The sequence below is a fragment of the Schistocerca serialis genome, chromosome 7, assembly GCF_023864345.2.
Source record: "Schistocerca serialis cubense isolate TAMUIC-IGC-003099 chromosome 7, iqSchSeri2.2, whole genome shotgun sequence".
NCBI classification, from domain to species: domain Eukaryota; kingdom Metazoa; phylum Arthropoda; class Insecta; order Orthoptera; family Acrididae; genus Schistocerca; species Schistocerca serialis.
This window is the reverse complement of record NC_064644.1, coordinates 294,245,114-294,261,093: the sequence shown is the minus strand read 5'-3', so window position 1 is coordinate 294,261,093 and position 15,980 is coordinate 294,245,114. Positions and strand designations below refer to the sequence as shown.

General features: G+C 42.1%; 1 protein-coding gene across 3 annotated transcripts in view; it reads right to left on the bottom strand.

Annotated features, from left to right (window-relative positions):
* The window catches only part of LOC126412451 (uncharacterized), a 282,369-nt gene that overhangs the window by 122,729 nt on the left and 143,660 nt on the right, over nt 1-15,980 (bottom strand). For all 3 annotated transcript variants that reach the window (XM_050082057.1, XM_050082058.1, XM_050082059.1), the window contains one exon: nt 4,344-4,432. In XM_050082057.1, the coding sequence (XP_049938014.1) occupies nt 4,344-4,432 (89 nt within the window). The remainder of the gene's footprint in view (nt 1-4,343; nt 4,433-15,980) is intronic.

Below are 15,980 nucleotides of genomic sequence, written 5' to 3'. Positions count from 1 at the left end.
TGCAGGCATGCAACAATGGAGCTACTGGGTATTAGAGGTACCGGTGTGTACAGCAATCTGGACCACCATCTCTGAAGGTCCTGCTGTATGGTGGTACAACATGCACTGTATGGTTTTCATGAACAACAAAAAGAACGGAAAGGTTTATGTTGACCTCTATTCCAATTTTCAGGTTCCGGAACTCTCGGAACCGAGGTGATGAAAACTTTTTTTGATGAGTGTATTTTCAACTTTCGGCGTTGCATTGCCGCAGTGCTCTGTGCGATTGAAAGCCATTATTTCCTTCCTATTCTCATGACCGTCAAAATGTTAATAATTTTAATTACGTGTCAGATCATAACGTAAAAAGTGAGCCGGGTTTCGTATGCAAGACAGCCTACGTGTGTGAGAGGTGGAAACAGCATTTCGGGGGCATATAACGCCTCTCAAAGCAGCTGGAAACCGGTTGCTTCTCCAAGGATGGCCAAGCATGTTTGCAAGCAGTAAACCTGACACCTTGTCAGCTGCGCCGATGGAAGAGGTCAACTGAACGCTAGGGATCTCTGAAACGCGCGTAATGGAAGAACTCCGAGTACAATTTAGAATGATAGTCAAAAATGACGAGGAGAGCTTCCAAGAAAATATTCTCGACAGATACCGCAGGGCCGGCCGGGGTGGCCGAGCGGTTCTAGGCGCTACAGTCTGGAACCGCGCGACCACTACGGTCGCAGGTTCGAATCCTGCCTCGGGCATGGATGTGTGTGAAGTCCTTAGGTTAGTTAGGTTTAAGTAGTTCTAAGTTCTAGGGGACTGATGACCTCAGAAGTTAAGTCCCATAGTGCTCAAAGCCATTTTTTTGATATCGCAGAGGGCCTTGTGCGCCCAGAATCAATAAAGAAGGTAATAAAAGCTCAGAGAGGGGCAGAGTGAACATGAGTGAGAGCAGTAGTGAACCGGCAGTAGTAGAGGGGATTCAGCGAGTACTGTGAGCAGCCCGAGTGCAGTAACGCTCCTAAACAGCACCTGTAGGAGCAATAAACACTTTCACTACTAGAAGATGGCGATAGACTCTGATGGACATACGAAAACTGCATGCTATGCAGAAATTTTCAGTATTGACTGGAATAGCATTGAAGAGAGACTGCCTGTCTCTGTCTCAAAGAACTAAGTTAAAGACTTTTCCGTGAATAGAAGAAACAAGTTACTGTTTGGTACTCGCCACTTCTGCCAAAGGTCAAAAGACCCTTGTTCGATAACGACTTATTTCAGAGTGTTGATGATTTATGATTTAGGCCAAGTGGCCAGTAGTTAGCAGACCGAGTGGCAGTGAAAGCACTCGTCTCTGATAAAGGCCCTTCCTAATGATTATTGAAAGCATCTCACATTCTGTTAAGGGGTTTTGGTCTGACACTTCAATGTGACGATGGATAGTAATCCAACTGATTAAATGTAATAACTTGCTACTTCAGCAGATCAGTTCAACAAAAATTACCAACCTGTTGTAAGCGACGCCCATCTCAAACAAGGTGGTTTGCTCCCTCTCACCTCCACTGTTAAGGTCGACAAACAAGCTCAATAAACCCATGTTGCCGTTAACGTCCTGATTGTGCCACGCAAATAAGCCAAAAATTGGTGTAGGCAAGGTGTCTTGGAAACCGACACTGTCTGTTTCCCAACCAGTTTCTTTCTACCCCGTTTACCCCAAAATATTCAAGAACATTACTCTCCGTACCACAAGAAAATGAAATCAATTTGTAAGTACTGCGGCATGATCGTAACACACCAAAGACACGAACAACATTGACCAATTTGTAGATCGTCTGTGATCAACAAAAATGTAATTTGAGAATTCTATACTGCAAAGTGCAGTCAATGGGACTACTGGATTTTAAAATATCTATGAACCATTATTTATGGATTCCTTTTATAACTTACAGTTAAGGAAAAAATACTTTATTCCTAAATTGTTAAATTGACATGAAACGGCAACTTTGTTTGACTAACTCGCTGAATAATAGAACACTGTGCTGTGTGACTACCTAAAAAATTGAATTTTGATTTAAAATAATTGTTAAATAATATGTTAATTATCATTAATTGTATTTTCAGTAAAGTAATTTCTATACATTTTTTATGTCATGTGAAGAAACTCTGAAACGGCACTTTGAATGGCCTCTCCAATATGTTGTAACATTCCTAATAGCTATTTAAGGTGGCGATGTAAAAAATTAATTTTGTTGCGATTCTGTTATCAGAGAATCACTTATGTATTTTTGCTAGATTTTCAATCGTCTTTTTAGTTGTAAGACAAAGAACATACAGTCGAGCCCTTCGGATTCATCTTTCTCTCTTCTGCTTTCAACATGTAAGATGTCTATTGTAGTAGTCTTAAATTGATTGAATAGTTATCATGACGGCCGCGATGGCCGAGCGGTTCTAGACGCTTCAGTCCGGAACCGCGCGACTGCTACGGTCGCAGGTTCGAATTCTGCCTCGGGCATGGATATGTGTGGTGTCCTTAGGTTAGTTAGGTTTAAGTAGTTCTAAGTTCTAGGGGACTGATGACCTCCAATGTTTAGTTCCATAGTGCTCAGAACCATTTGAGCCAATAGTTATCACAATTTCCACATATTGTGAACTAATGTGATTTAGACATATCTGACCCGTAATTAGGGAATTAATTAAATGTATGGACTTTGTTTCAGATAGTGATAATTACTACGAAGCATAAGTTCGGTGATGCGATGACTATGAGCCACCCGCGTGCTATTACGTCTATCATTACTATGTTCAGTTTAGAACTAGCAGTCCGACTTGTTATAAACCGAAGTACAATTTTTCTTGCCATCCACTGCGATATATTTCGCCGCACCGTGTTGCATTTTCACACAGCCGCACATCACACTACTTATTGCTATCCAGCAGCGAGGTCTCCGCTTGTATATAATTCTTCAAACACAGAAGGTGACAATAATACGCGCAGAATGAAGTACGGAGACAATCTTGTTTAAAGCCTATTTCAGATTTAAAAAAAGTTGTCAGTCATATTCACACTCCTGCCGCAGTTCTTGTAATGTGTCTCGTTAGCGAGCAGTTTAATAATTTATCTTGCCAAAATAATTTCACCTCACTTACAGGATATATTACAGTATTACGCCACGTCATATTGAACCACTGAAAGAGGATTACATATAAGTATACTTTACGAGTGTCTTTATAGCGGTTCACTTCAGGATTACTAAACAATAGTCCAGTCGCCCTTAAGGCGGTCCAAACGTAGTTTTGCAACGTTTTTAGTGATTCAGAATGGCGTGGCCTATTACCAAGAAGGATATTATTCAAAATAACATTCACTGTACAAGCATATGCAGTTATGTACTCAAACTTCCTGGCAGATTAATACTGCGTGGTGGACCGAGACTCGAACTCGGGACCTTTGCCTTTCGCTGGCAAGTGCTCTACCAACTGAACTACCCAAGCGCGACTCAGAATGCGTCCTCGCAGCTATACTTCCCGACAATACCTCGTCTCCTACCTTCCCAACTTCACAGAAGCTCTCCTGGTAGATCACTTGCCAGCCAGAGGCAAAGGTCCCGAATTCGGGTCTCGGTCCGGCACACAGTTATAATATCAAATGATTCAAATGGCTCTGAGCACTGTGGGAGTTAACTTCTGAGATCATCAGTCCCCTAGAACTTAGAACTACTTAAACCTAACTAACCTAAGGACATCACACGCATCCATGCCCGAGGCAGGATTCGAACCCGCGACCGTAGCGGTCGCGCGGTTCCAGACTGTAGCGCCTAGAACCGCTCGCCCACCCCGGCCTGCGTTTTAACATCCCAGGAAGTTTCCTTTAATTTACGTATATGGTCACAAACTTTTTGTTAACAGATTACCGGTTTCGGTATTTAATGACCATCATCAGATCTGTTTCATATACGGGTCACTGTTTTTTCGCGACACTCATATCAGCGCACACTCCGCTGCAGAATGAAAATTTCATCCTGGAAACATCTCCCAGGGTGTGGCTAAGCCATGTCTCTGCAATATCCTTTCTTCCAGAAGTGCTAGTCTTGCAAGGTTCACAGGAGAGCTTCCGTTGGGAAGGTAGGAGACAAGGTACTGGTGGAAGTAAAAGTATGAGGACGGGTCGTAAGTCGTCCTTGTGTAGCTCAGCTGGTAGAGCACTTGCCCGCAAAAGGCAAAAGTCCTGAGTTCGAGTCTCGGTACGGCACACAGTTTTAATATGCCATGAAGTTTCGTATCAGCGCACACTCCTTTGGAGAGTGAAAATTTATTTCCAGTTATGCTCTGCTTGTGGCTTAGTATGATCTGAATACTAATCAAAAGAGACTTGCTACCTTGATGGAGGCGACGAGAAGGGCTATGCTGGTGGCGAGGACGATGGTTCCCAGACACAGCATCGCTATCGCCGTCGTCTGCTGGTCATCTGAAAACAAACGAAAGGCACCGACTGTATGCCCATTACTAGGGTTCCGTATTTATTGAGCAGCATGGCGCAATGCATCATTTGATACAGTGACTTATTCTAGACAACATTGGGGGATGTACACGGTTCTTTCATCATTGGTGGTTAACTACGACAATGTGCTTCCCACCTTACAGTAGCAGCTCAGGCGGATCGAACTGTCACCTGAAAGCTAATGGAAATAGCAAGGTTTCGACTGTCTCCATACCTACAGGCTTCTTCAGGAATACCCACTGAAAAAACAACTTCTCCGTTGCAGCTATAAAATACAGGGCTATTACAAATGATTGAAGCGATTTCATAAATTCACTGTAGCTCCATTCATTGACATATGGTCACGACACACTACAGACACGTAGAAAAACTCATAAAGTTTTGTTCGGCTGAAGCCGAACTTCAGTTTTCTGCCGCCAGAGCGCTCGAGAGCGCAGTGAGACAAAATGGCGACAGGAGCCGAGAGAGCGTATGTCGTGCTTGAAATGCACTCACATCAGTCAGTCATAACAGTGCAACGACACTTCAGGACGAAGTTCAACAAAGATCCACCAACTGCTAACTCCATTCGGCGATGGTATGCGCAGTTTAAAGCTTCTGGATGCCTCTGTAAGGGGAAATCAACGGGTCGGCCTGCAGTGAGAGAAGAAACGGTTGAACGCGTGCGGGCAAGTTTCACGCGTAGCCCGCGGAAGTCGACGAATAAAGCAAGCAGGGAGCTAAACGTACCACAGCCGACGGTTTGGAAAATCTTACGGAAAAGGCTAAAGCAGAAGCCTTACCGTTTACAATTGCTACAAGCCTTGACACCCGATGACAAAGTCAAATGCTTTGAATTTTCGGCGCGGTTGCAACAGCTCATGGAAGAGGATGCGTTCAGTGCGAAACTTGTTTTCAGTGATGAAGCAACATTTTTTCTTAATGGTGAAGTGAACAGACACAATGTGCGAATCTGGGCGGTAGAGAATCCTCACGCATTCGTGCAGCAAATTCGCAATTCACCAAAAGTTAACGTGTTTTGTGCAATCTCACGGTTTAAAGATTACGGCCCTTTTTTCTTCTGCGAAAAAAACGTTACAGGACACGTGTATCTGGACATGCTGGAAAATTGGTTCATGCCACAACTGGAGACCGACAGCGCCGACTTCATTTTTCAACAGGATGGTGCTCCACCGCACTTCCATCATGATGTTCGGCATTTCTTAAACAGGAGATTGGAAAACCGATGGATCGATCGTGGTGGAGATCATGATCAGCAATTCATGTCATGGCCTCCACGCTCTCCCGACTTAACCCCATGCGATTTCTTTCTGTGGGGTTATGTGAAAGATTCAGTGTTTAAACCTCCTCTACCAAGAAACGTGCCAGAACTGCGAGCTCGCATCAACGATGCTTTCGAACTCATTGATGGGGACATGCTGCGCCGCGTGTGGGAGGAACTCGATTATCGGCTTGATGTCTGCCGAATCACTAAAGGGGCACATATCGAACATTTGTGAATACCTAAAAAAACTTTTTGAGTTTTTGTATGTGTGTGCAAAGCATTGTGAAAATATCTCAAATAATAAAGATATTGTAGAGCTGTGAAATCGCTTCAATCATTTGTAATAACCCTGTAGATCTAGGGGGTGGCAACTGACTACTAAGAAGAGAAGCAAACTCTGTAGAGCACTCGATACATTCTAAAACAAATTCTTCAAAAACATGTAATCCGATCGCGCCTTGCAGCAACTGTTTACGCAATAAAATAATAGAGTTCTGCACTCACTACTAACCCTCAGAGCCCTGATCCGCCCAGCTTTATAGGCTGATAAACAAGTTGCAAGTTACGTAGGTAAAATTAATGTATTAGGTCGCCCTACAGTGGATTCTTGAAAGCAAAGCTTAATTAAAGTTACTTAATATGAAAAGAAACCACTCTCCAGGCTGTCCATTATTTGAGAGGTAGCAGTATGCACCAAAACAAGAAAAAATGTCCAGTAAAAATGGGCTCTAAAGTGTATACCTTAAGGGCTATGAGCACTTATTCATCTTCGCTACTGTGAAACACATTTCTTCTACTGCACAACTTTTCTTAGCTGTCAAAGCATACGAGTATATTTCAGAGCCCATGTTTATTAGACAATTTTAGTTGTTTTGGCCCACACCACCTCCCCCCAAAATACGGAAATCAAAGAGCTTGCTGTAGAAGGGGTTTGTTTCCAGTTCGAAGATGGAGTGCTCATAGCTCTTACCGACCATGTTTACTAGACATGTTTGCTTCGATTGATCGTTCCTGTCACATCCCTGAATATTGACCATTCCTCTTGGGACACCATGTTTCTTGACATTACACGACAAACAATTCATAATGTTTACAGTGTTACAGCTACCCGACAAAATTTGGAATCCGAAATCGAGTGACTAGATTCTTCGTAAGTCCGCCACTCGGTGTCAGAACGCAAGTAGTAGGGAGATGGCGGCGTCACTCCACTTTTGATATAAAATTGATATGAAAATTAATTAAACTGATCAATTAATCATCCCCGCCCCCGACCACGCCCACCCCGACCCCCAGATGACGTCACGTGTTTTTATCAGCCTGCACATATCCCCCCCCCCCCCCACAACCTACCCTACTGGCGGGAATTTCGAATTTTGGCGAGAATTTCTTTGTCCCAGGGCTGTGCGGACATTCCCTCCCCCCTCCTCACCTGGGAATTGGTGTGAAATTAAAATTGATGGTGCCCTTTCGGGGACTTGAACCCTGGTCCTCCTGGGCAGAAGCCCAATTGCACCCCCTAACATAATTTAACCACCAGAGGCGCTTCGAATTGATGGGAAATTAAAAATGGCGGTGCCGTTTCCGGGACTCGAACCCTGATTCCACTCAATGGAAAGCCCAATTGGTCCCCTCCCCCCCCATAACACAATTATACCACCAGAGGCGCTTGAAATTGGTAGTAGCCAATAGAAACGCAGTATCTGATCACAACGGGAATATAAGGCGGATCCAGAAGCTCTGCAGCGTCAGTTGCAGTCACCTACAATGAAGCGCCAGTCGAGATCGTCCATCGCCGTCCACCCACAGCAGCAATGGAATACGAAGAAGCCGCGGAAGAGTAAGTACCCCCTGCTTAACGTCTGTGTCTGCAGCCTTGTGAGTGTCTTTGTGCTTCTATCATCGCTTGTAACGGTTTTTCTTCTTCGCTCATAAGTGGATGCGACGTCCTCAGGCCTGTCGGGGTCTGCAACAGCGACGTGTCCCAGCCCGTCAGGACCCGCACCGGCGGCAGCATCCTGGGATCCTGCCGCACATGTGGTCAGCTTGATAGCGCAGGACAAACAGCTGTTACTGTCGGTTGAAGACACCCAGCCAGCCCCTGACTCGCTGAACTGCACCGGGGGTCCTAATCAGCATGCGCAGGTCGGTACTGGCCTCCATCATACGTGCCATCGCAGAATATTCCAGTGATACTGCATGGAAATAGTGAGGATGTAATGGATGAGACGATACCAATTAAGCCCTGTGCGCCACTACTCTTCTCTTCAGTGTACAATTTAACCGGTAGTGGTTCGAAACATTTACATATTAGTATAGAAGCAACCACAGACAGAGAGTGGCGTATTGTCATAGAGATCGAGAATGCAGCTAAACATATTAAAGTGCGGTTTACGGAGGCCGAATGGGGTGAACTCTGTCGTGCAAAAGCGTGTATCAAGCAGCAGTTGAGCCGGCCGGAGTGGCCGTGCGGTTCTAGGCGCTTCAGACTGGAACCGAGTGACCGCTGCGGTCGCAGGTTCGAATCCTTTTTCGGGCATGGATGTGTGTGATGTCCCTAGGTTAGCTAGAATTAGTTTTAAGATCTAGGCGACTGATGACCTCAGAAGTTAAGCCGCATAGTGCTCAGAGCCATTTTTTTTTTTTTTTTTGAAGCAGCAGTTGACCGCCGAATATTACCCAAGTCGTCCTCCTCCGGACATTTACAGTGGTGCTCTAACGCTATCCATTAGAACAGTTTACACTGACTCTGCACTCTGTGTGAAATCAGGTGACACATCCGTTTATCTACAGCACTCCACCGTCAAAAACTTTTTCCATCTACAGATGGTGCTATCCATTGTGTTGCAAAGATTGAACTGATGGCTGCCTTGTGTTAAAACTGTGTATAGAGACAATGCTGACTAGCTAGGTACGAACAGTGTGCATGTAAACGACTTCAAACAATGGGTCAGTATCGTATCGGCGCAAACTAATGTAATGCCAGCAAGTTTAAGTACATGCTGAATTCTGTGCATACCAGAAGGCTTTATTTTCTATATTCTGTATTTGAGTTAAGATAAAGGAAGAACAAATTGATGTAGTGCATCCTGTGTATTACTGAATAAAAAAGTATTTAACCATGTATTTGTTTTTTTATTTATTACGTCTTATTATGTTGCAAATACTGAAGCTATTGCCCCAGTATTTTCAGTGGAAACATGCAACTGCAGAAAGTTATGTCCTTTAACTAAATTCTCCCATTGCATGCCAGTACCTGAAATGGACGGTTTCATGGAAAGGGGAAAGTGTTCAATATTTTCTATAAAACACATTGCACGGCAGTACCTGACGTAGTAGGTATCATGGCAGGGTGGGGGAAGCGTCAAGACTTCGTTGTAAGCAACTGGAGCTGTGACGGTGCGCAAGAAGACCGGAAGAAGAAGAAGAATGGGGCACTCCTTCCGACAACATACGTGCAATAATTGTAGGTCCATCCAACTGCGGCAAGACAAATGTTCTCATGTCACTGCTAATAAATCCAAATTGAGTCCGCTTTGAGCATGTATGTGTATTTTCAAAAACTCTGTTTCAGCGTAAATACCAACTATTCCAGGACATTTTACAGGGTGTGGATGGTGTCTCACACACGACATTCAGTGAGAGCGGTGATATCCATTCACCGGAAAAAGTAAGGCCAAACTTTAGTGTGGTGGTTGCGAGTGACATATCAGCAGTTTTTTAAGGGTAGGGAGGTCAGAAACAAAAGACATTCAGAGACAGGCTGAAAATTACATTCAAATTGATAAAACAGGCAGCCAGAAAGCAGATTTTAAGGTACACAATTCATGCAGACAACCTCTGATTGAAGCTAGAGATACTCAAAAATTGGCAGGAAAATTAGGTTAATCCAGTTGCAATTCTGCCAGTGCACAACATCAGTTATCACTGTTGCATCAGAATATCCGAGGACTAAGGGGTAAGCTTAATGAGCTGCTTTTTTGTGTTGAAGAATTAGAGTTGAGCAAACCAGTTGATATTCTCTGCCTCTCTGAACATCATGTGACCACTGGTATAGATATGTTAAAAGTTACAGGATTCAAGTTAGCTTCTTATTTCTGTAGAGAAAATATGGAGAAAGGAGGAGTTACCATATTTGTCAGAAACTGTTTTGATTTCAAGAATACTGATATTAATAAATTTTGCTCACAGCAACACTTAGAAACTTGTGGAACAGAAGAAGTATTTCATAATAAGTCCTTTATAATAGTAGGTATATACAGATCACCTTAAGGAAATTTTAACCCCTTCATAAAAAATCTGGAAGCTCTGCTGTCCCATCTCATAGTAGAAAACAAGGAAATAATGGTTTCTGGGGATTTTAATGTGGATTTATTGAAACGCTCTGTCAGTGAACAATTATTGCAGTCAGTAACACTACCATTCAATTAAGTTCCTACTATGAACTTTGCTACTAGGATATGTAAATACTCTGAGACTGCTACTGATAATACCTTTGTAGACAAATCCAGGGAAAAAAGTCATATCACAAAACCAATAGTAAATGGGCTATTTCAACATGACATGCAGCATCTTGTGTTAAATGCTGAAACTTGTCAGGATAAAAAAATCAATTAAATCTGAGTACAGGAGGGTAATAAATAAGACAAAAATTGAGAAATTCAGGAAATTGTTCAAGGACATGAACTGGATAGATGTTTACAATATTTCTGAGTCAAATGGAAAATACAAAGCTTTCATTAATAAAGTTGCCTCCACTTTTGAAAACTGTTTTCCTGTAAAGGTAAATCAAATCAAACAGAAGTCAAAAAATAAACTGTGGATCACACAAGGAATAAAGATATCATGTGAGACAAAAAGGAGACTGTATGTATTATCTAGGAACAGGTCTGATGTTAGAAGTGTAATGTATTACTAAGAATACTGCAAAATATTGAAGCAAGTAATCCAGAAATCGAAGCAGCTTTGTTATGGGAAAAAGATAATTACATCAGGTAACAAAATAAAACTGTATGGGTTATGGTGAAGATAAAGACAGGTGGGGCCAAAAAGGAAGAGGAGCAGATAGCTCTAAAAATAAATGAGACTTCAGTAACAAGCACAGGAAGTGCTGCAAACCTCTTAAACAAGTACTTCATTTCTGTTACTAACAGTTTAGGGTTATCAGGTTCAGTGAACAGTGCAATGGAGTATCCGAGTCCGGTCTTTAAAAATAACTTCAGTAAAATGGAAATGACACGTCTCCCAAAGAAGTAGCATCCATCATAAAATCCTTAAAATCTAAGTATTACAGTGGGTATGATAGCAGATCAACAAAGTTAATCAAAGAGTACTCACGAGAGTTGAGTTCTATCTTAAGTTATTTGTGTAATCAATCTCTTATCAGCGGAACATTTCCAGACTGGCTAAAATATGCTGAAGTTGAGCCTCTTTACAAGAAGGGGGATAAAGAGATACCATCAAACTATCAACCAATTTCACTTTTGCCAGCTTTCTCAAAAATATTTGAAATGGTTGTGTTCAAGCATCTCCTTAAGCATCTGACTGCAAATAATATATTGTCCAAGTCACAGTTTGGATTTCTTAAAGGTTCTGATATAGTGAAAGCTATTTACACTTACAATGAGAATGTACTTAGTTCATTAGGTAATAAATTAGAGGCTTCTGGCATTTTCTGTGACCTGTCAAAAGCCTTTGACTGTGTGAACCACAGCATTCTCTTAAGTAAATTAGAACATTATGGTGTCACCAGCAATGCTGCAGAATTGTCTGAGTCTTATCCTTCTAACAGGAAACAAAGGATGTCATTGCGAAAAACCTGTGTAGTATGCAGTCAGTCTTCATCTGACTGGGAATTAATTACATGTGGACCGAGCGAGGTGGCGCAGTGGTTAGACACTGGATTCGCACTCGGGAGGACGACGGTTCAATCCCGCGTCCGGCCATCCTGATTTAGGTTTTCCGTGATTTCCCTAAATCACTCCAGGCAAATGCCTGGATGGTTCCTCTGAAAGAGCACGGCCAACTTCCTTCCCCATCCTTCCCTAATCCGATGAGACCGATGACCACGCTGTCTGGTCTCCTTCCCCAAAACAACCAACCAACCAACCAACCAATTACATGTGGTGTTCCTCGAGGTTCAAAAATGGTTCAAATGGCTCTGAGCGCTATGGGACTTAACATCTGAGGTCATCAGTCCCAAACACTTAGAACTACTTAAACCTAACTAACCTAAGGACATCACACACATCCATGCCTGAGGCAGGATTCGAACCTGCAACTGTAGCAGTCACGTGGTTCCGGACTGAAGCGCCTACAACCGCTCAGCCACCATGACCGGCTCCTCAAGGTTCCATCTTGGGTCCATTGCTTTTTCTTGTGTACATTAATAACCTCTCATCTGTCACATGGTCACATGCTAAGTTAGTTTTGTTTGCAAATGATACAAACATTGCAATAAGTAGCAAGTCAAGTAAAGATCTAGAAATAGCTGCTAATCAAATTTTCACTGACATTAATAAGTAGTTTAAAGCTAATCCAGTGTCATTAAACTTTGAGAAGGCCCAATATATGCAATTCAGAACCCGTAAGAGATTTCCTTCCAGCACGAGTATAACACATGAAGACATGCAGATCGAAGAGGTTGACAGCATTAAATTTCTGGGATTACAACTCGATAATAAATTGAGTTGGGAAGCGCAAAAGTGTGTGATAAGAATCATTTGTGATGTAAATTCAAGAACATCTTGTAGAAACTTGTTCAGTGACCTTCGTATTGTAACCACTGCTTTCAGTATATTTATTCCTTAATGAAATTTGTTGCAAGTAATACATCTCTATTTCCAACCAATAGCTCAGTACATATTATCAATACTAGGAATAAGAACAATCTACAAAAGACCTAACATCACTTACCTTGGTCCAAAAAAGGGTCCAATATTCAGGAACAAACATTTTCAATAAATTGTCAGCAACCATTAAAAATGTGTTTTCAGATAAAGCATGATTTAAACAGAGTTTGAAAGACTTTGTCAGTGTGTGGGTGCTATGTTGTCAAGTTGTGCAATGGATTGATCTGAAAAGTACCCTTTGGCTCCTGCAAGAAGCAATTTCCACCCCACACTACTACAGAAGTCAGACAGACGCTCCTAATGTACCAAAAAGATATGCCTGAAAAACTTTCAGCAATAAATATCTTCTGGAATCTTTTGCTGTAAGGAAAAGACACAAAAATATTCTATTTTCTTACGTAACTAGTGGGGTACTTGGGTACTGGAGTATTGCTAGTTGGTGTAAGAAAAACATTGAACGAATGGAAAATATTATTTATTGCAAAATTTATGAAAAATCAAATGAAACTTTTATTTATAAACTGATACACAAATTTCTGGGTTCTTTTCATAATAGGAGGTTACCTCTTATAGATAGGAATCCTGTTAATGACGTTTTTATACAAAGTGTGGGAAAGTTCTTTTATCCCTTTTCTTTTAAAATGTTATTTACTCGGCAGAATGGCTGAGAACCGTGCCTACTCAACTTGAATAATTATCCAATTGAATTTTTCCAAGTGCGATCGAGGCTGTCACGTGAGAAATGTAATGGAGTGACGTGAGTGAAGTACGTTATTTCTAATGGAGGAAAGATGGGGCTCGCCTACGCTGTAGCGCACAATACCATTAGCTGTGACGATTGCCGCCTGCGTTGTTTGCCAGTGAAAAATAACAAAACTATTTCTTTCTATCTGGATTGACCTTCGCCAATCGAACTCTCACTACGCTTTGATGAAGTCAAGGACTCCTATCTGCCCCTAGTCTAACTATTGGCGTGGTACATCAGTCAGATGACCAGTCCACCGTGATGCCATTCAATGTTTGCTTGCAGGCGCTAACTAATACTCTGTCTGTGTGGCGGCCAACACAGTAGAGAAACTCTTAATCGCGAGCGACTCAGTATAGAATATCACTCCGATTCGCTAGCGACAGAGGTGCTCTCTCAGTGCAGTACTGAGTAGAGACTTTGTTCCTCGCTCTCTGCGTACACGCACGAACGCACTCGCTCCCGCTTCGTGTTCCCGCTACAAGAGTGTCACCCGAATAACCTCCCTCTGTGCAAAAGCGAAAGCGTATATCATCCGCTGTCTTTCCCTCACTCCTCTGGCTCATTGCGTCAGAAATAGTCCACCAATCAGAGTTACTCTTACAAATGGTAGAATGGCTAAGCCGACCAATCTGGAAATATATAGCATCTGCTTTAGGCATTTACTGTCAACTTATGAGAACTATGAAACTGCGCACTAGGTCTGTCAAAAAATGCGAATTGTGGGGCTCTCCCAAACAATACAGCAGGTTTTGCTTTTAAGGTGAACACGCAGGCCATTATCCCTTTTCTCTGGCAAAAATTGTTTTGGTCCGTGGGCGGTCGGCCGGCCAGTGCAGCTGCATGCTAACTCACCCTTCTACAGACTTTCCAGTGGGCTGGTTGCCTGCACCGAACAAAAACTCCTGTGGCCGTCGTGTCTTGAATGTTTGTGTATATCAGCCTCGACTTTTTAAACTCGGTGCGCACTTGTGATTTATTTATTGGATTTGCATATTGATTAAATGGAAGTACGTAAAATTGACTCTACCCTATCGAGTTTGGTCTCGAATGAAACGTCTTGATACACAGAATACGATGGTGAGGTCGGAATATGTAAGAAATGAAGGTCAGGAGACCATGCCACCTTACAACGTTTTGGTAGGCAACTCCTTCTATTCCATAGATGAGTATCTTAACAGAACTGTTAAGCTAGCTTAAGTAAAAATATCTGTTAGATTTCAGTTTTGACAAGACTCAGTCACAACAGTCAAGATTAGGTATTTTGTGTATGATAAATTTATTAATAGTGCATAACAGTGTTTCATTCTGACAGTGCATTAATTCTGTAAATATTAGCTGTTCCAGTTTACTGCATTGTATTAACCTATTTCGACTATCTCCTGACAAATGATCAGTGTAATAAGCATCATATTCAAATGTTTTATGTTTTTATGTTATACTTTATGACATGTTCCACACCCATGACAATCATCTCATTTTTTGGTCTATAGAACGAAAATTGAATCTAATCTAATCTAATTATATTTTAAGATGTTGCTGTGGGAAACCAAGATCAAATTAGGCGATATATCTGTTTCGGTCGCCATATGGTTCTTGATGTATTTATCTGAGTCAGACATATTCCAAATCCCAAAACAGTTGGTGGGGGATAATGCAAACCTAATTACAGCGTTGAAATAAGACAATCTGAATTTAAAACACATTTGCCAGGCTCATGCAGGAACCAACATGTCGTTCAATGATTTTGTAAAGATATGTGCAGATTACTGGAATCAGTCACAGTATGGGTTTCTCGTTATTGATAAAACAAGAAAACTGAATGATGGCAGGTACAGACGGAACTTCCAGGAGTTCCTATACGTATAGCCATGCAAAGAGGTGAGTATATCAGTATACGCATCAACGCATCACGATGGATAAATTCGCATGCATGGAAGGAGCTCAGTTTGATAGGATGGGTGTACATAGACAAAACATTGGCATTATAAGACCTGTTTTGGATGGTGAAAAAAATAGCACTGGTGATGATATTGACATTGAGCATAAAAGAGTGAGGAATCGACTCCCGCGGTATATATATTACGACCATAAAGTTGGAGGTGTACGCAAGGAACTAGAGACGTATTGTCAAACCCTTTTGAGACTGAACAGTACACTGAATGATCGGGTTAATGCAATCGAGAAGAAAGTAAACGGTTTAACTGAAGTGGTAATAGCTGTCATTGAGAACAGGACATTGTATGAACGGGTTAACGCAATTGAAAAGAAAATAGGCAACTTAACTGAAGGGAAAATAGCTGTTACCGAGAAGGGGGAAGAGCAGAAGAAGAAGAGTGGATATATAAAACCTTGCGCTGCACTGAAGTCCGATAAGTATACACCGAGATGTCGACTAAGCATAAAGTCATCGAGGCACGGAAGGCAATTCGCGAGAAGTTTCGGCTGCTGAGGTTAGGGTATTTGAACTGGGAGCAGACACTGCGAGAAACCTTTAAACCAGTTACTGCATCTCCCGGCGAACTCTCAGCGAAATTCCGCAACGACGACGATGACGCTATTTCCGATGTCATTAACCGTCACAGCGACGCTAGGATAGACAAAACATTCTGTGTCAGTCGTGAGAAACCATATATGTTGGGCATACAGCCTATAACT